The 20,845-nt window shown below is 35.5% G+C and overlaps 1 protein-coding gene across 5 annotated transcripts in view; it reads right to left on the reverse strand.

Annotated features, from left to right (window-relative positions):
- Positions 1-226: 226 nt before the first annotated feature.
- Positions 227-20,845, reverse strand: part of CCDC171 (coiled-coil domain containing 171) — a 282,585-nt gene continuing 261,966 nt past the window's right edge. For all 5 annotated transcript variants that reach the window (XM_081067658.1, XM_081067657.1, XM_081067655.1 and 2 more), the window contains one exon: positions 227-2,668. In XM_081067658.1, the coding sequence (XP_080923784.1) occupies positions 2,447-2,668 (222 nt within the window). In that variant the 3' untranslated portion in view covers positions 227-2,446. The remainder of the gene's footprint in view (positions 2,669-20,845) is intronic.

A 20,845-nucleotide genomic window follows, 5' to 3' on the forward strand; every position in this document is an offset into this window, starting at 1 on the left:
TCCCCCTGCTGGTTCTGACTTCTGGGGGAAAAGCCTATGGTATAAAAATTATTACATCTGGTAGTTAATAGTAATGATCACTCAGAAGTCTCATCCTTCTGTCTCTATGACCTTTCGCATCTAGTTGGTTATAAATGTGGCATGCTTTGATTTGATTTAATAATCCTGCATATATAGTTCAGAATTTACTCTATAAAATGTACCTGTAAAATTGGATACCCACATATATGGAGAAACATATACATTTATTTTTGGTGATATCCCATTCACATTGTAAAGTTAAGGCAAAAATTTACAAAAGGCAAAGTTTACAAAAGTTCTCATTCTTCCTAAATTAGCAGGATCTGGAAACAGATACAACACAAACAGAAACAGAGATATTTAAGTAACTGACATAGGGCAATACTTTATAGTGTGAGAATTGGAAGCTCAATGATGTTACATGAACTGAAAAGATATATATCAATTCCTATATGGACAATATCTTAATCATTGTGTGGAATGGCAAAAAAAAAGGTTTAGAAATGTGAAGACATTACTCTCTGATCCACATAACAACAATGAATGGCATTTTCCGTGTTACAATAAATTTGCAAGTTGAATTTCATGCATGTTACATTACACAGGGCATATTCCATAACACTCAAAACCCAGAATGGTTAATAAAAAGAATTCCAAGGAAACAATTAAGAGAAATTTGGTTAAAGATGTAATTGTACTCCACATAAACTGCTTTCTAAGGATTCATGTAAAGCTCTTTATATTGGCTCAGTACTATAAGAAATAGTATTGTGCTACAGTGTAACAGAAACAGTGGTGTGTTACCTTAGATGGCATAAATCGCTTGGCTAATTTGGCTAACCATATAAATAGTATATAAATTTTATTTACCAAGGCCAATTGAAAAACTTCTCAGAAGTTGGGTATGTTTTGGATCAAATGCCACTGTAAGGTTAGGACAATACAGATTTCATAATACACAGTTGTATTCTAATTGATCTATAATAAACTCCATAATGAAAAATAATATAAAATATGGATTTTGTATCAAAACTCTTCATCAGAAACTACAGTTCACATCAGAAGTTAATATAACTGGAAGCTAAACAATTAACACAAAAACATATACATATTACAAATATTCTTTTGTTTTTCACTTACCATGATGCAAACTGTTAAGATTTAACCTTTAAGGGTTAAAGAGTTTAATCAATGTCAATGTCTGATCTTCTGAAGGCAATAAAGAACAGTCTGTCTAGCGATACCCAACAGAACATCACTTCGTCAAGCCACAAAGCGCCCAAAAGCTTGTCAAGTAAGTTACCAGAAACCTCTTTGTGGTTAGAACTCAGCTCCTTCCTGCTTGACCTATTATTTGATATTTGACCACTTGGTTGCAAGACACTTGCTCTTTCTAGCTGAAATGTCACTGGGGTATCTTGTCAGCTCCCCGACATCTCGGCCTGACATACAATTTTACTTTTGTGTGCTACAAGGCAGAAAATGCAGGGCAATGGCCTTGTTTTAAATTCTGTCAGCATCAAAGATGGGCGTCACTCTTGGGTCCTACCAACAACAAAAACAAAAAAAGGAGTCTATTTTGAAGGTCAAACAGCCATTATCTTGAAGTTTTTCAGCTTACATACTAAACACATTACCTGCTATACTGGTGTGGGAACTGTCCTTAAAAGAGTGCCTAAACATACCAGAGAAATCTTCCCAGCACAATTGTTCCACTTTCTTATCAAATGCAGACTTGATAAAAGGATGCGTTTTCAATGCCTGCAGGGACCCGAGTCAGCAGTTAACTTAACTTGTTCGAATGGGCAAGCGGTATCATGTAGCTTTACAAGGAGCACCCTGACCTTCTCACACTGCCCAGGAGTGACATGATTGTGCAGGAGGAGCGGCAGCCACGTCATTTCTGTTTTGCACAACCTGCTTAAAGTTTGCAACGAAATGCTTGTCTTCAGTTGAGCTGACAAGAGAGAAGAGGGGGCTCAGTGAACCATGGCAGGGCTGCCATGAAATGACAGGAATCATTGGCATACATTTCAAATAGCTCTCTCAATCCTATTAAAGCATTGCAGTCCTGCTTTAAAATAGACAAGTATGAAACAACTTTGATAGATAGAGACTAAAATGGCTTATCGATTTTTTTTAAGTCTGAAGGAAATTACCCAAAATGTGTCATTCTTTAACATTTAAAAATACGTTACATAAAAATGAGCAACTGTGATAATAAATAAAACTTAGATGGGGGGGGGAAGTTGGTTATTTCATTATTCAAGGAGACAGAGAGACCAGCACACATCAAGATAGCACACAATTTTTAAATTCCCATTGCCACTTGTGTTGAAACAAAATTCAACTGATAAGAAAAAGCCCCTTCAAAACAATTTTAATTGTACTGTTAACTCTTCCTGCATTTTTTTAATTCATAAAGTCATAATCCAATGTGAGCTGGTCTTTTGGCATTAGCAGACATAGTTACTGGAGAGGAGTCAGATGATGTCAGGGGCGCAGAATTTATAAATGTCTCCTTTAAGAAAGTGTACGTTGTATCAAGTTCAGCTTTCAATGGCAAAAAATCCCCAACACCAATTGTGTCGGCAGGAAGAGCAGCTCTTGAAGGAATCGAGAGATTTGAATGGTCTCGTGATCCTGTCTGTGATATAAAAAGGAAAAAACAATAATAAACATATAATTGAAAACTCTTAAACAGAGTCTAAAACCATAAACAGTGGACTACTCATCACTGTAATATGAAAGAGGGTGGACACTGCCATTTATATACTCTAGATGATAATACATAAATATCACATTATTTTCCAAGTGTAACTGAGGTGTAACGGATTCTACGTCATAAACTTTCAGGACATCAAGAGTGTGCCTAAATATTAAAATTTTGTACCAAACTTTTATGAAGTTACTGAATCAAAGAGTGAATACAATCAGTCAGGCATTTTTATCTCTGCTTCCATCCGCTGGCAACTTACAGAAACCAGTGCTAATGATGTCTATTTCCTTATGTTATCTAATGTGTGCTATACAGTATGGAGAATTAGAGAGCTTAGAAAAGGAACTATTTTCTAGACACGCAGGGCCTACCACATGCCCCCTCACCGTCTCCCGCCTCCCGTGCTCTCCCCCAGCACCGCCAGCACGGTGATCAGCAAGCCCTTGTTGTCTCTCCCCAGTTCATCCCGGCCGTGATGTGCCCTGCATTAGCCCTACACAGCCATGCTCATTCTGACGCACACATTTGTAATGACTTAGAATCAAAGGCTGAACTAAAGCCAACCGCTGGTTCCATAGTGTAACGGTGAGCACTCTGGACTCTGATAAAGCCAACCACTGACCCAGAGTCACCCGCTGACTTAGATTTGACCGTGACCCTAGACTTCATTGCTGAAGCAGTGTCGACCACCCATGGATACTTGGAGAATACACAGGCTTTCAAATTGACTACTGGATGAGGAATCAAACTCCCCAAGTCTGTGGAAGAAGCCACTGCAGAGGCCACAGCAAATGTCAATGGTGATTATTCAGAAGAGCTCGTGACTGGAGCACCAGACGAGCCTCCTAGCCCCTCCATGGAAAGCCATGAATTCATCTAAGTACTTGTTTAAAACTAGGCAGATTCTCCATCGGCTGTGATCTTTACTCTGTTAACCACAACTTTCTAAAAAAAATTCTGAGCTTCTGAACAAGCCGACTGTTCCATTACAGGAGATTCAATAATTGTAAAAACTAGTGAGACACAGGATGTACCCAGCTGAAGAGAAACAGAGTGGAGGGAATTGTCCATAGACAGAGGAGGCGTATCCCTTAACCACGTCTCATTTAATATGGGATCAATAAATGTTCATTTGAAAATTTAAAAGAAAAAAAAAGTGAACTATGGATATTTACGTCTTAAAAAAAATCTATCAGCCTTATTTAATTGACAAATATAGCACAAAGAAAAAAAAGTCAATCCTAGTGACCTCTAGAAAAATAGCACACTGGGATATAAAGTGCTAGTGAAATGAACTTGTTGCTTTTATCTTTAATAATAATGCCACCATCCTGTATTATTAGTAATAAATACTGTTCTATTGTAAGTATCTAGAACTCATGCATCAAAATACAGTATTGAAACATGAAAACAATTTGTCACATATTTAAAAACATTACTGGTATCCAGAATCTATTAGAAATCAAACTTAAGAAATTCACACATTAATGAAGTACTTAAAAACAGAATTAAAATTTTGATGAAGCTATACATTTAAGCCATAAGTAACCAGTACTCAGTAGTTAATATTTAACATTAACAAAGTCTTACCAGTTAAACAGATAGGTATTATTTTATTACTTTTATAGATAAGTAGGAAAATAGTGATCAATTGTATGTCAGAATTTTCCAGATTCCCAGCAAATACATGTTGCTGAAATAACAAGTCTAGTCATAAGTGTCTCTACTGAAATCCACATTTTTATACCATGAAATTCTTTTTAAAACTAACATCTTTTTGGTAGATTCCCTCACAGTTTTGACAACAAAATAGTATGAACTCTAAGGATCTGCTTTATTATGGCATGTCATACAAAGCTATTTTTACATGTGAAAACATGAAGAAAGCTATCTCTGACCTTAGGAAAGTATTAGAAATTCAACTGTCGTATGCGTTACTATTTTTGTGGATTTTTTTTTTTAAAAACTACAACTGGAGAAAAATCAATGCCTGCATCTAACACCTAGTTCAGCAATTTTCTTTGATCTCTGTTCTTTTGATTTCTTGATACTCCACTGCAAGCCTACAGCTGACGGAAACCATCTCTTTTTATGCTGGAAGTTAAAAAACACCTAAAATGGCCACTTGAATGGCTTTATGAAGAAGAGGATTTAGCTTATCCCCATGGAGAAATGGAACTCTGGAGATCACGTGTTGAGCCTTATTAGCAACATTGATGAGGTTTTACTTGCAGGACCTTAATACAGGGCTGAGCATATCAGAACTGGAACAGAGACATCTCAGTACATCAACGGCTGGAGGTGCACTGTATCGCACCTTTACTGCCACATGAACCATCTTCTCTGATTTTTTTTAAAGCTGTGTTTCTGAATTGGCAGTGACATTACCTGATTGATGGTGCTGCTGGAAAGATGACAACGCCATCTACTAACTTATTCTGCCAGACCTGGGGGTAAAGGGAATGCGGGCAAGAGCGGTAGATGGTGGGGCCAGATTTTTTGCTTAATAAAACTTAGTGATAGCAATCGTATTCTTTGTTATGATAAAAGAATACTGTCAGGCAAGGCTTCAAAACTTTGTTGTTACATCTTTATACTTCAAGTGCTGGTCTAAGAAAATGACATATGAAAAGAGAGGAGTGTGCAGAATCAGACGAAGGAAGGTCAGGTATTCTCCGAGGGTTCTTTCTTCTTGATGCCTCAGACTAGAGAAAGATAACTGTGCCAAACTGACCAATCACTCCTGTTTCGCAATGTTAAAGATACATATATACAGATATATAAATATATAGATATATATATACACATATAGATATATAATACATATATATATAATACAGAGTGCGCCAAATAAGTTGTATACACATTTTAAGAAAGGAAAAAACTATGAAATTGTAATACTCAATATATATACCAATAACTAAAGATGAATACAAGTCACATTTGACTTCTGCAATTACAAGAGGTGCTCAGAGTGGTTACCATCAGCGTCTAGACACTTCTGATTACGGTGAACGACTGCTTGAGCAATTTGACCACAGTGTCCACTTGTATACATTTTTATGGCACCCCCAGTATATACAAAGGTTGCCAAAAATGTATACACATTTTAAGAATGGAAAAAACTGTATTAAATTGTAATAAAATGAATTACGTTAGCATTCATTTGATTAATGCCATCTTTTGAGGAAACATCATACTACACATTTCTATTGTAATTCAAGTTCGAAAAGTAATACATAGATAACATCTCTTAAAACATTTTTTCAACCCCAGTATATGTGTGTGTATATTTATAATATATATTACATATAATACATTAGAAATATATATTTTATGTATATATATAATTTACTCATATCTATATTCTGTACTTAGTTTCCTTTTTTGTTCTTGTGATTCCATCAAGCTAACACATTACACATTAGGAAGGCTGTCTTTTAGGGACGGTTTCTAACTGCTTACTTCTTAATATTCTACGGATCTTGGTACTCTACATATAGGGTCCCTCTTTTGTCTTTTCTCATCTTACTTTTTAATATGTCTATTTTCCACCATGTTGTCTGAAAGCATCTTTTCATCCAATATGATACTTTTTAACTAAAAAACCTTGAAATGGGGTGTTGACTATTTATTTCTCCACTATTTCAAATCCGAGACTCCTTTTTTGCCTACTATCTTGTGACTTTATGTCCTAAACATGGAAAATAACCTTTAAAAAAGAGATTTCCTTAAAGATTTGCACCCCCCAAAAGGTGCCCTCCACCAAGTAAACAGATATACTTTAGTGTAAATGAAAACAAATTTTTGTTACTAGGATCATTTGCTATACGCCGTACTCCATATACTATTAGAAAATAATTTTTTCCATGAAACGGAATAAAATCTGATTTTAAGTCACTTAATAGCTTAAAGACAAGCAGCAGATGTTTTGGTGGAATTTTGATTTCAGAATGTGATGCTAAAAAAACAAGTAAATATGAGCTCTTTTTCTTGTTATAAATAACATCCAGAAATATAACACTTTTAATATAACAGAGAGAGTAAAAGACAGTTAAATAACTTTTTATCAGAGATCATTAAAAGTTAATATTCACCACCTGATTTTATATTTTAAATCTGTAAAGTCTGTGGTTATTTAAACTACTTTTTAAACTGCTGAGGTGTCCTGGTAGTCTCTCATGTAAATCTAAGTTTAAATAATTTTTCAAAAAAAAATTAGTTACCTGAAATAAAAGCTAGGTGTCATGTGAATCTTTATGGAAGCGCTTTTATTTACTCAATAAGCTATAAATTATTCTATTTTAACTGTTATAATCCATCAGCTAAATATATATTCACAATACAGAACGCATCCACTAAATTTCTGCATTTTAAAAATTTTATGAAATATAGTAATTGAACATGTCCAATAGCCATTTTTCAAGGCTTTAATATCTTAGTTTTCCTGAGTGTTTTCTCTCAAAAAAACTAAATAAAGCATTAGTCTAATAATAAGATAATTATTCAATAAATTGTCTATAAATCAAAGCAATTTTGCAGACCAAGTCTTCTGAAACAACGGCACTAAGCTATTTGTCTCCTGCGTATATCAAATTAAGTCTTCCAGAATCTAGCATTATGAAAAGTGAGGGGTGATATGATTTAGTAAACTTGAACAGTATTGCATGGAGATTATGCTAGGAATGTAGTATGGTGAAAAGAGTAGTAGACTGGCATCAGAAAACTATAGTTTTTCCTCCCAATTCTGTTAAAATCTAGCTCAGTCATTTTCGGCAGGTGAATCAGTCCTTTTAGGTGTCACTTCCCTTTCCTACAAAATGAGGAGCTAGACTCTTTCCAACTCTGAACTTCTCCAGGTCCACTGTAATTCCACATGTGATGACATGTGGTATGTGTCAACACCCACCTTTTATAGATGACATTGACTCAGAAATCAGAGTTTCCCAAATATTATATTCAATATTTTGAGGGGATATAGATAAGCCATTCTTAAGGGGAAGGAATACATATTACACGTGGTTCTAAAAAAAAGTCAAATAGATAAGATTAGCCACAGTTCTGATGATGTGGCTTCATTCGATTAAACTCTGTAATACATGTTTTATTACTTTGCCCTCCATGATGATGTTTTAAGCTCTGTAAATTATTGATGGTTTTAAGTAGAGTGTGCAGCTCCACATAAACTGATGGAGGAATCAAAGTACTGACAAGTGGGCCTTACAATGAGGCTCCCTCGCCATTTCTACTTTAGCTCCTAATGTGACCTTACCCCTGGAGTCTCCGTACTCAGCATCACAGTTTTCTTTCCTTCCCAATACTTCAAGTTAGTTAACCAAATTCTACCTGTCTATTTTCTAGTTCTGCCACGCTGGCATGATAGGACACTGTAGTTTACATGAACCATCAGAGTCGACAATAATCACATCATAGTTTTCTCTTGTGGAACGCTCATTTATATACCCTACACACACACACACACACACACACACACACACACACTTGCTATATGCATTCACATAGATACATTATAGATACGTATGTATGTGTATGTGCGTGTATACATGTATATACTTGGTATCACATAATGAAATATTTATTCCTTGTAGAATTGGTAATTCTAATTTTTGGTTACCAGTAACAAACCTATAGGAATATTTTATGCATTTCTCTCCTCATAAGTCATTAAACCTTAGTACAGACCAATTTGGCTCTTTAGCTCATTGACATTAAGACATACAGGATATGTCAGTCAATGGAGCATTGTAAAGAAGTCTCTAGATAGACAGAAAACAGCTTAAGAGGTCTGAGTACCTAGAGATTAAGAAAGAAGGGCAATCATACAGGTAGAAACAAATTAGAAAAGATTAGATTAAAAACAAACTTGATTCACATCACAACGATTTTGTCCTCAAGCGGACACTCAGCATTGGTTCAAAAGCCAAAGTTCTAAAGTCAATCTATCTGGTTCAAATTCAGCCTAGACTACTTGGTTAACGTGATAGACTAACTGGATGAATGGCCTCAATTCTTCACGTTTCTTTATAGGCATGTCCTTTGCCATGTGACGTTCCCGCTCTCTACAGCCTGGTTCACAAATGCTGCTTCCCCATCCAGCTTCAGTTACCATTTCCTCACTTGCACTCTGCAATTCAGTTACATGGAACTTGTGAATTTGTAAGTATGATATCCCATAGTTCACACCCAGCTCCTATCTGAGATAACCTTCTGTCCTTTGTGGGATGAATGCCTTTTCCACTTTTCAGGCTCTGCTCAAGGGGTCCCTCTTCGTAAGGCCTTTCCAGAGCTTTGCCCCATCCTATCCCAACTACAATTAGCTGCAACAGCCAATCATACTCTCATATCTCTTCATATGCACTTTTCTATTTTTACTTATTTGTATACACTTTTAACTCCCTTGAAAAACTATGAGCATCTAGTCTGATGGACTCTTGACTTTGTATTACTAGCACTTCAAACTAACTAAGATTTCTAACTGATAAATGACTGAATGAAGAAACCACTCATGTTACGAATTCATGGTTTTGATCTTATGTTGCTATTTGGTTATTCTATATATATATACCAGTTATGTCCCAATTAAAAGGAGCACAGTATAGTGGAAAGAATATGGGCTTTGAAGTTGGAGAAACCTCAGGCTCCAGACCTGATTCTGCCATTTATTAAGTATTTGAGCTTTGACAAGCTACTTGACCTACATGATCATGCAAATCAAGAAAATAAAGAATTTAATTAGAAAATAAGCTAAGGATAGTATGTTTGCTTGGATTGGGTTTAGCTGTAACAGAAAACTCAAAATGTCAGTGGCCTACATAAAACAGAAATTTATTTCTATATGAACATATCAGGAATTCAGGCTGCATCTATCTTGGGCTCCACAGCCTAAATATGTGGCTTGCATCTCAATGCCAAAATGGTTGCTCAAGTTCCAGCCATTATGTCTACACTCTAGACAGAAGGGGGGGAAGGATCAAAGAAGGAAGCATCACTTACATTTAAAGATACCGTATTTTGCCATGTATAATGCACTCCCATGTATAATGTGCACCCATGTTTTTGGCCCAAACTTTCAGGGAAGAACTCTTTTGTTTTAGTTTTTTTAATTCAAATTTTTATTTGTTTACATTTAGGTACTTGTTTTTTGTATTATAAAGGAGTTTTAGCATTTAATTTTTAACATATTATGGTACAAGAAATGTTATGTAACAAATAATTACAAAACACAAAAACAGATACAAGATACACGAAATTTTATGTACTGGTAACAAATTTACGATATTTACACATCATAGAAGGCCAAGAACTCTTCATCGTTGTTAGTTTGTTTTAAGTTCAACAAAACTGATAATTGTATTCCAGGGTATTATTTTGCATATGGATATCATTATTGATTTCTAGAGTTACACTTTTAACTCATAAGTATAAATGAAAGAATTAAAAACATTTATATAGATACAAAATTAGTATTACCCATGTATAATGCACATCCTTATTTTTCCCTCACAAATTTGGGCATAAAGGTGCGCATTATATGCAGCAAAATACGGTACTTCTTAAAATCACAATACTTAACTTTTTTTTTTCCATCTGAGTGGCCAGGTAATATTTAGAGTTTCTATTATTAAGAAAGATAAAACAGATCAGGAAACCACTGGCAGCCTCTGCCTCAGATACAAACTGGCTGTTTGGGGGGGGGGGCGAATACAATAATCATCAAGCATTTGAAAAAGTGCTAAACGTCACTCATAACTAAAGAAATGCAATATGAAATGTGAGAATTAAAGATTACTTTTCACATATCAGATACACAAAAATTTAGGTGTCTGTTGATACCCACTGTTGAAGAGATAGGGAAACAGGCGAGTCAGACCATGTAGGCTGGTACAACCTTTCTGGACGACAGAATTTAAATTGCACCTGCCCTTTGATCCAGAAATTCCATTGCTAGGCATTTCTTCTATGGCTACGCTCAACAAAAGTTCACCAAATAAGCATTCAGATGTGTTCACTGAAGCATCTTTTACCGAAAAAGATTTTTTAAATGAAACTAAAGGATCCATCAGCAGAAAGCTATTAAAAGAAGTATGACACAACCAAGGAATAAAACAAATTTTAAAATTGAGGTAAATATGTAAGTGCTGATGTAGAAATATATCCAAGTGAAAAAAGAATGTTCAAAAGGGTGTGTGTGTATAAAGAGAGAAAACCCATTTGTATTTAACCCATGTATTTAATTTATGTATATAAATACATACATGCACACACAAACCTATTTTTCTTACTGAAAAAGGAACCAAAAGAGACTGTTAATTAGCTTTAGAAAAAGGGAATACGTTTGGAGTTTGGTTAGGAGGAAGAAGCATTCAAAGTTCAAAATTTTTGCCATGGTTTTTGATCCTTAAAACTACTTGAATCATGAATAAAGGCTATAAACTGAAAGATCACAAAAGTAAAAATATAGTTGATTAAAAAATAAGTGGTAAAAAAACCAATAGTAATCAAAAGTGGAAAGTAAAATGTTTATTGCCAATCAAAGTTGAATTTTAAAAATTATATGAAATGTTAGTGAAGGCATTATGAAACAGGCATTTATAAATTGCTAGTGATTGTATACATTTATATAACCATTTGGAGTATAATTTGGCAACTGTCTTACCATTTTATCCAACAATTCCATTTATGATTAGGCGTCTTATTAATAATAACAGGCAAAAATTGGAAATAATCCCATATTCAACAATAGAAGTATAGTTAAGTAAGCTAGAGCTATTTGATGGAATATTAAGTGGCTATAAAATTTATGTTTATAAATTTTTGGATAACATAGACAAATGCTTAGGCTTGACCAGCAATCGGCAACCTTTTTCTGTAAAGGATCAGAAAATAAATATTTTATGCTTTGAAGGCCATATGTTCTCTGTCACAATTCTGCAATTGTAAACCCCGAAGCAGCCATAGACAATATGCAAATGAATCAGTGTGGTCATATTCCAATAAAACTGTATTTATGAACACTGAAATTTGAATTTCACATAATTTTCACATGGTGAAACAGTATTCTTCTTTGGTCTTTTTTTCAACCATTTAAAAATCTAAAACCATCCTTAGCTCCCAGGCTATACAAAACCAGGTAGCAAGTAGATTTGACCCACAGGCTATACTTTGCCTACCTCTGAGCTAAACTAAGTGAAAAGGCAGGAAGCAAAATTACACAATACTTGTTGTGAGGTATTGGAATTGTTGAATTTTTTTCCCCTAAAGTTCTGTATTTTCCACTTACCTACAATAACATGCCTCGCTTATACAAGTATAACTAAAAACTCTTTATTAAAAAAGACTGATTTTACATATGCTGAAACCTGTATTTTAGTACAGTTATGACTCTGAACTGTGTGGTCAAAATGAAAATATAATTGGTTTGTTAAAGGTCTCAGAGGGTAGGTCTTGAACCAAGTGTTTTGCAAGTTTTGAAAAGATTTTAATTTAGCTAAGAACACATTCTTATTTCAACATTTTCAGTTACCAAATTCATGTCCATAACCTGACATTAAATAAATACATACACAAATAATTTTATGGGGTTTAACTTGTACCTCTACTCAGCACAAATGCAACTCCTTATGTAAAGTGGCTACTTACAACCTACGTGCCTTCATTTTACTCCAAATAGCACTGTCAGCTGTCAAATTACAACTTTTGTGATTGAAATGTACACATGTCACACACTCTCTGGGAACTATTAGGCAAAAGTTTTCTGACCACTTTTTTATTACTGAAGAATTTCTTCTTAAAGTTATAAACATTTTTTTATTCAATGTCAAAAATTTAGTAATAATCTGGAATCTATAAATTTGGACTTTTAGCAGTATGTTTTCCTCTGAGTGAAATTTACTACCCATACACTCAGGTAAAGAGCAGAAGAAAGAAAGAACCATCTCAAATTTAAAGTTGTTCAAAAGGAAAGACTTGCCTAAATCTTACTAACATTGTAAGTATCTGTCAGTCACATATCTCAACAAAATAAGTAAAAAACTTACATCTTAATATTTGAAACCATTTTTTTCATGCCCCTCTCTTCCACTACTGTTTTAAACCATGTTCCCTTATTATTCCACAGTATCGTACCTTAAACCCTAGCAATTCTTTACAAGACATTGCAAACAGTTTTTAATTTCCCCACTAACCATCCAAGGTATAAGTCCTATATTCCCCAGGGCTGTTGACCCTTTGCCCAATGCCACAGCTGGGCCTTTCTGCAGGGACTGGTTATCTTCCATTAAAAGAATGTGGTTTCTCTATTTCTCAGTGAGAGATGGGCACTTCAGACGTAAGTCAAATCATGTGATCTGAGGTTCACATCAATACAATGTCTTCAAATCACAACAAACATTTGGGAGTATGTTCCAAAAGATATCACTTAGTGGGCGATGACATTTCCTTTACACAATAGACAGGAACGTTATGTCTAATAAAACCGGGCCATTCCTAGCAGTCTCAACCCAAACCCATCTCTAGAGAACATCCTATGGAACTGTGAGAATAATGCAGCAACCACAAAATTCCAAAAATGCCAAAATAATATACCTATAGATTACATTTCAGAAATCTATTCCTTACGTGATCAATTCCATGTGATAAATTTTTCCCATGGTTACATATGCATAAAGCATATCTAAACACACATCTACCATGAGTATCCTAAATCAGCCCTCATCATTAATTCTTTCAAGTGTCTGCAATGTGCCAGATCCTGTTCCAGGTACTGGGGTACAGCAGTCAATTACACACGCAAAAATTCCCTGCCCTCAGGGAACTCAGACTGTCCTTAACTATCTGCCTCCTGAGCTAGCTCTCCTTAAATTATGATTTGCTGAAATATTACATAACCACAGAACTGCTGTTTTTGTAGTGTTAAGTTCTGATGTACAATGGTACTGCGTTTGCCAGCTTCCCTGTTCTGTGGATACAGACAAGGTCCCCGTGAATGAGTCACATTTCCCTGGTCCTTCCCTGATCTGTTCACACAAGAGCTCAAGTACCCTTGTACAGTCCCTGTCAAGAGTTGCTGGGTGTCTGCAACCCCTCCACCAGGTCCTGGCTCCAGTGTGTTAGGAGGGCTCACTGTGCTACACGGGTGATGGCTCTACACAGAATCGGCCTTACGCCCACCATTCCTTCATCACCTGAAAACTGTGGCAACTGTGACTGGAACCCAGGGTCTCACAATTGTCTGTCATAAAACATTTCTTTCAGCTTCCACCTGTACGTATCATTTTTCTAAGAGTCCAGATGCCAGTCCCTAGGCCAGCATGGAGGAGAAGCACGAGGCCATTCTCTTCGTTTCCCCATCTCTTCCATTGGGTACCTGCCCACAACACCTCCACCAGTCAGTCCTTCAACAATCGCCATGGCCCTCATTCAAATCAACTCCCTGAGAGCCTATACCCCAACTTTTCAAAAGGGCAGTTCAGACTCAGGGTACGATATCCCTGATAATGATTTTGACATAGATTTGAAAGCTCTTTATTTAAGTTTTCTCACCAGTTATTTAAAATTTCCTTCACTTTCTCTAGTCTAAATGCACTTTTAATTTTGGTAAACAAGCCATCCCTTCACACTTGTCTCTATTTCCTACTCCATCTCTTATTTATTGTATATTTGCTTATTATTTCAGAAAATTCAAATTTGCTACTGTAGACAGGAAAAGAATTGGACAGATGAAGCTCATAATACGGCTAAACATAGAGAATGAATCGGCTAGTGCTGAGACATAGGCAGAGCCCACAGGTTAAGAAGCGATAATAAGTCAGTGCCCTGTAAGACAGGTTACTTATAGATGGAAAGGGGTAGAAAGACTGTGTCATAAGGTAGAGATAGGCCACCTCTAGGCTAATGTCATCCTTACATTGGCCGCAGAACTGCAGATAAACCCCAAAGCTGTTGAGCAGCCTAAGGGGAAAGCCATAGCTGTTGGCTGGGGTATTTGCCCTACATCTCTCCTTGAAGGCAAGTGCAGGTAAGTGGTCCCAGGCAACCCTTGTCTCCCAAACCCCTTTTTTTCAAACCTCCACGCTGGTCCTCATAACCTTACAAAGAATGTAGGAGACTGATTCAGCAAAGAGACAGGTCATATGGACACTGCACAACCAAGGAGTCAGGCAGTATGCAGTATGGTGCCCCCATCCCACCCCTTCTGCTTCTCATTGCGTGTTTTAAATTGATATGGTAAACCACATGATTTGAGCATGAATCTTAATTTGGTGTGTGAGACCTTCTGTCCTGTGACCTCTGGGATAACTTACCTGGTAGTGTACTCGGACACCACCATTGCATCAAGGTAATTTCCCATAAAACCCTGGCTCCCTAGTGGTAATCAAAACATTGATCCTGAAACACACCCTGCTTTCTTCTATCTCAGGGTCTCTTTTCCATGCTGTTCTTTCTATTTAAAAGGAGGCTTCTTCAGTGGGTTTTTACTGTTTTTCAAGACTCACCTCAGGTATGACCTTTCCCCGACACTTTCTTTGCCATCTTATCACCTCACATTTGGATACCCCTTCTCTATGTTATCATAACAACCCACACATATTTTTACAATAGTACAATATCACAATCTGCTGTTTTTTCAAACCTGTGCTATTCGATCTGGTCACTCCTAGCCATGTGTCATCATCTAATTTCAAATTAATTAAAATTTAATTTAATGTTAAATTAAAGGAAAACTTAAAATTCACTTCCTCAGCTGTCCTAGCCGCACTCCACAGCCCCATTTCCATCGTTACAGCAAGTTCTAATGGACAGTGCTGGTTTTCATTTTCTTTAATTCTAACTGTCTCCAATTCTTCCTTTCTAGAGTGTCTAAAATTTCAGAAGAAACCTCTCTGTTCCTTTCTATGTTTATCTTTCTTGACCTTCTGGTGAGTGTTATTATGGCATTTTTCCTTTAGGCCGCTCTGAAAAAGCAGGAAAGAAGCCTGTGACAAAAGACAAGAGGCAAGTTATCTTGGCAAGTGTCCATTCTCAAGACATCCAGGCAAGAATCCTCGCTCCCTTAAGTTAGATTTTCTATAGCAGAGAAAAATGCGTGGCTTATTCTACTACTTTAATTTTCAATTTTTATACTCTCTTGAGAAAAAGATTCTATTATAAGCTGCTAAATTTGGAGACAATCTAATTGTTTGATGTAAACCTTCAAAGTTGCCTTTGAGTTGAAGGTCTATCTGCTTGGGCAGAAAAGAGGAAAAGAGGGAATTTACATTCACTTTGCTAAACATTACCATCTTTTGTTCAATCATTTGAATGCAGGACAGTTAGAGGGAAACAGCTTAGAGAACAAGAGTTGACATATACAGTGCAAAATCTTTTTAGGTGCTTGGACGCAATGAGGGAGAAAGTGAAACGGAACCATATTTCAGCTCCCTAACTGTGCTCCAGTCTGTGGGAACTTTGTGACAGGTCTCTGTCTCTCAGCTACACTTCACTGGTTTTTGCTGACATTCAGCTGTCAGACAGCAACCCTTTACCAGGCTCCTAACATGCTCCACAGCTTCACCCAATTAACTCGCTTTCACTTGACACAGCAGCAAAAAGCTTCATAATAGGTGGTCAAGGTGCATGGTGTGTGCCTGCCCTCGAACTGCTCGCACACAGCAAGATGTTTCACTACTTTTCGTCTTGCCTGTGTGCTCACAACTAGTATGACTACAATTCAGTCATTCCATAGATTGAATTGGACAGGAATCTAGGAAATACTAGAGCGATGCATTAAGCTGCTCAAAAACAGACATCTAGATGACTAAAGCTAAATTTCAAATCAGTTCTCACATCTTTATGAGAGGAAGATTTTGGTTTTTAGACCACCGAAAATTAGTATCAACTAGCACTAAATTTATAGGTAGTTTTTCCTCTGTATCTTTAATCATAGTACTATATAAAGATGACCTGGCATAGAAAAAGAGCATTTAACAAGTAAGGAGAGAAAGGTCTAGGAACAATTCAAGAGTATGGAATTCAACCCTTGCTCGTAAAAATGCACTATTTTGACAAACCTGACAATTGCCATGCTACTTAGCTTTCAGATGAAATATATTGTACTTGAAAACATAGATAGCTAAGAAATAAAACTGTTTATATTTATTTTGAAAATGATCTGAGTACACATTTTCTCTCATCTTCCAGTATGTTCAGACCTAAGCATATAATCAGTTTTCATTAATTTGCACTCTGAAAACCTGAAAATTATGAAACAAAAATGTTACAAAAACCAAAAAAAAAAAGGGTAATATAAACTGTACTGCTTTTGGAAACCTACATTTGTAAAGCTATATGATAAAGAGGCCACTGAAATAGTTACTTAAAGATAGAACTCTATTCTGGGCATCCAAATGCAGACCCTTGGAGCTATTATTAAGATATAGTTATTTCAATGCCAAACCTGAAAATCTAATTACAAGAATGGGAAATTCTATTCTCCCCACCATGGACTAATCCTGGCAGAGAGTTAGCACTACTTTACACCAGACCAAGTAAAGTTTAACGATGCTTTGCCATTCCATATGAGTCTGAAAAGACTCTCTATGCTTTTGGAGTCAGGTCTTCAAGTAGCAGTGCTTTTGTAACATATCTTCAAATTGAAGAAAATCTTTCTCTCCAAAAAAAAAAAAAAATGCATAGTTGTTGTTCTGAAGACTACTCACTTCTTACCAGAAGCTTAAGGTAAGGATAAACCTTGATAGAATTCCTGGGTAATTAGGAAATCACCCTGCATCCATTTTACTCATTAAGTCCTAGTCAATTCTTCCATCTACATCTGGCTAGAATCTAACCCTTCTCCATCTCCACTCATACTATCCTCACACAGATAATTTTCACTTCTCACTTGGACTTCTTTAATATGACTTATCACAATTCATTACAAGTATTCAGGTATATATCAAGTCTGTTTTCTCACAAAAATTGTCAGATCCCTGAGAGAAAGTCCGTTATATTCAAATCTTGGACTCTACACTTGACAGCTTCTTCATCTGAAAGGAGTAGATAATAATCTATCTCAGGTAGGATAATGAGGTTTAGTTAATACATATAAAGTGCTCAGCACAGTGGCTGGCACGTAGTAAGCATTCAATAAATATCGGTTGTTATAATTCGTACTGTCGCATCCTTAGAACTCGGTATTCCATAAACACTTGGTAAAGGAATAAGTAAGTACTTCTTTCATCATTGCTTCATTTCGGATGATGTCAAGAATAAAACTGTTCGTGAAGAGTATGAGTGATAGATTTAAAACTTTTAGTTCTGATGGTTTCATTTTTATAGAATTAATAAGAAGTTTCTTAAAATCAGTAAGAATTTGGAAAATTTCTTAGACAGACATTTATTTCTGAACACATAACAGAACCAGTATAAAGAAAAAAATACTGGTTCTTTTTGTTCTTCATTGTTCCATAAGCATTTTTTATGTACCCTCCTATTTTAAGGATTACATGGCATGCTTAATCTAATTCAAGGAAGATCTCAGTATTTACAGAATTTTCAAGGAATGTGAATAAATGGTTTATTTGAAATAAAGGTTCTAGTTGGATACCATTTAAAAACATTTTTAGTTCCCTCTTTTTTTTTTTTTCCTGACAATAGCTTTACATTTTTCTGTCCCAAAGCTATTGAACATCTTAACCAGAACAGGAATTTGGATTGACAAAATACAGTTCTTCCTGGGCTGAAAGGCACCCAAAATGTCAGGTCATGTTTTGTTAATATGTTGTATGCCCTTTAAGTAAAGACAGACCAGAAAACAGAATTATCGTTTGCAATTAAAACAAATTACTAGTGTTTGGAATATAAACAAAAATTTGCCAAACTTTCAAATTTAATTTCAGTTTATAGCTACCCTGAATAATGCCTTTTATATGACTAAACCCCATATTAAACTTACCAACTGTATTAGTTTCCCTACAAACTGGTGGCAGTTTATTTCCTAATAGTTCTGGAAGTCTGAAATCAAGGTCCATCCTAATCCAATACAAACTCATCTTAACTTAACTGATTACATCTGCAAAGACCCTAGTTCCAAATATGGTCACATTCTAAGGTTTTGGGTAAACAGGAATTTTTTAGATGATTCTATTCAACCTACTATACCAACTATTAACAACATAAAAAGGAATGAGTTAGGGTTGTTAGTCTCATCCTTTTGGGCTCAGGGCACCCATACAGTTCTACTTCTGACTATTATAAATAATAGCTTAAATATTAGTTCAGCAAAACCTTGCGGACTTCCTAAGCCCGATTAACTTTAAAGATCACTGTTCATGAATATCACTTCTGGTGAACCTATTATGTTTAGTCTTCAAATGTTACTAAGCAAATGGAGCAAATGTTTTATGAGGCCTAGTTACATCTTAAAATGAACTAACCTTTTTTTTCCTTCATTTCCATTTACTACTGATATTTTACTTTCACTATAAACCAAATATGTTCAGAAAGTAGTAAGGTGTTTTTAAAGTGTATTAAACGATGCCATGATAAACATAAACTTTTATCCAAAAATTCCACAAACACCCTATAAAAAATTTAAATGTCTATGAATGTTGAGGTCTCAGACTTTCTATAATGTATGTGCAACTATAATTTTCTAATAAATGCATGCAGGAATGGTTTATAACAATGGTGATACACATCGCTTGTTGTTCCATTATTAAAATTCATGCTATAGCAATTTGTTGTCTCTCCCAAATCCCAAAGTAGCTGGATTTGTTAGTATCATGTTTTTCACTTTTTAAATCAACATAATTTTATTATAATAGGATATTATTTATGCAAAAAATTAGACAGATTAAAATGTTAATTTTACAACGTAAGAAATAAAACATTGTATTCAGAAAAGAAGTATTAAAAGTACTATTTCTCCCTGCCATCAATAAGCCAGGCATTTAACAACAGATCTTGGAACCTAACTAAAAAAAAAACATGGTTTTAGGTAAAGATCCAAAATTGCCAATCAGAGGCATTCTAAGGCTAGCTACAATGCTCTGCCCAGGACAGGGGAGTTCATTTGAGGCCTTGGTCATTCCTTCCTATTTTGAAAACAAGTTAAAATTATAATCTATGCTCAACTAATTAGGAAATAATAGAAATAGCATTAATAATAAGAGCAGGGGCTTTACAGGTATTCTTTCCTTTAATCTTCATGTAATCCTAGAGAGAGGAGCTATTATTATCCTCATTTTTACATATGATGAAGCTGAAGCATTCTTGAAGAGGCTGCTATTTGAACCAGGAATGAATTGCTAGCAAGAGGTGAAGCCAGGATTTGAATGATCCCACTCCAGCGCCTACACACCAGCCACTGTGAAAGGGGTCTTGAGTTGGACTGCCTGTGTTCATTCACATCTTTGCTTCAGCACCTGGTAAATCATGCAATATGAAGATAATAACGGTACTAAAAAAAAACGGATTTATATCCACAGGGATGTTCTAAGTATTAAATAACACACATTACATTCTGAGAATGCTATCTTACATATGGGAAATACTAGATAAATGTTAGCTAATCTTCCTCTTCTTTTTCCTGCTCTATACCACTCTCCGGCTCGAAAACCATATACCGTGTTTCCCCAAAAATAAGACCTAGCCAGACAATCAGCTCTAATTCGTCTTTTGGAGCAAAAATTAATATAAGGCCCAGTATTTATATTATATTATATTATATTATATTATATTATATTATATTATTTACATTATATTGTATGTTATATAAACCCGGCCTTATAGTAAAATAAGTAAAATAAGACTGGGTCTTATATTAATTTTTGCTCCAAAAGACGAATTAGAGCTGATTGTCCGGCTAGGTCTTATTTTGGGGGAAACACAGTATATAAACAAGCTCTGTTCTGTTTCATATTCACAGACTGTTCCTTTACCTGGAAGATACCTTTTTCACACACAAAGAGAAGTTACAAGGTTATGAACATGGTGTATTTTGAAAACTGTAAAGAATTACATAAACAAACAAAATTATCATCATTTGAAAAAACCAACTCATAGCTTGACCTTGATGGTGTAAGGCCAGTAGCATCTTCTTTCTGC

This window comes from Rhinolophus hipposideros (genome assembly GCF_964194185.1).
Source record: "Rhinolophus hipposideros genome assembly, chromosome: 11".
Classification (NCBI taxonomy): domain Eukaryota; kingdom Metazoa; phylum Chordata; class Mammalia; order Chiroptera; family Rhinolophidae; genus Rhinolophus; species Rhinolophus hipposideros.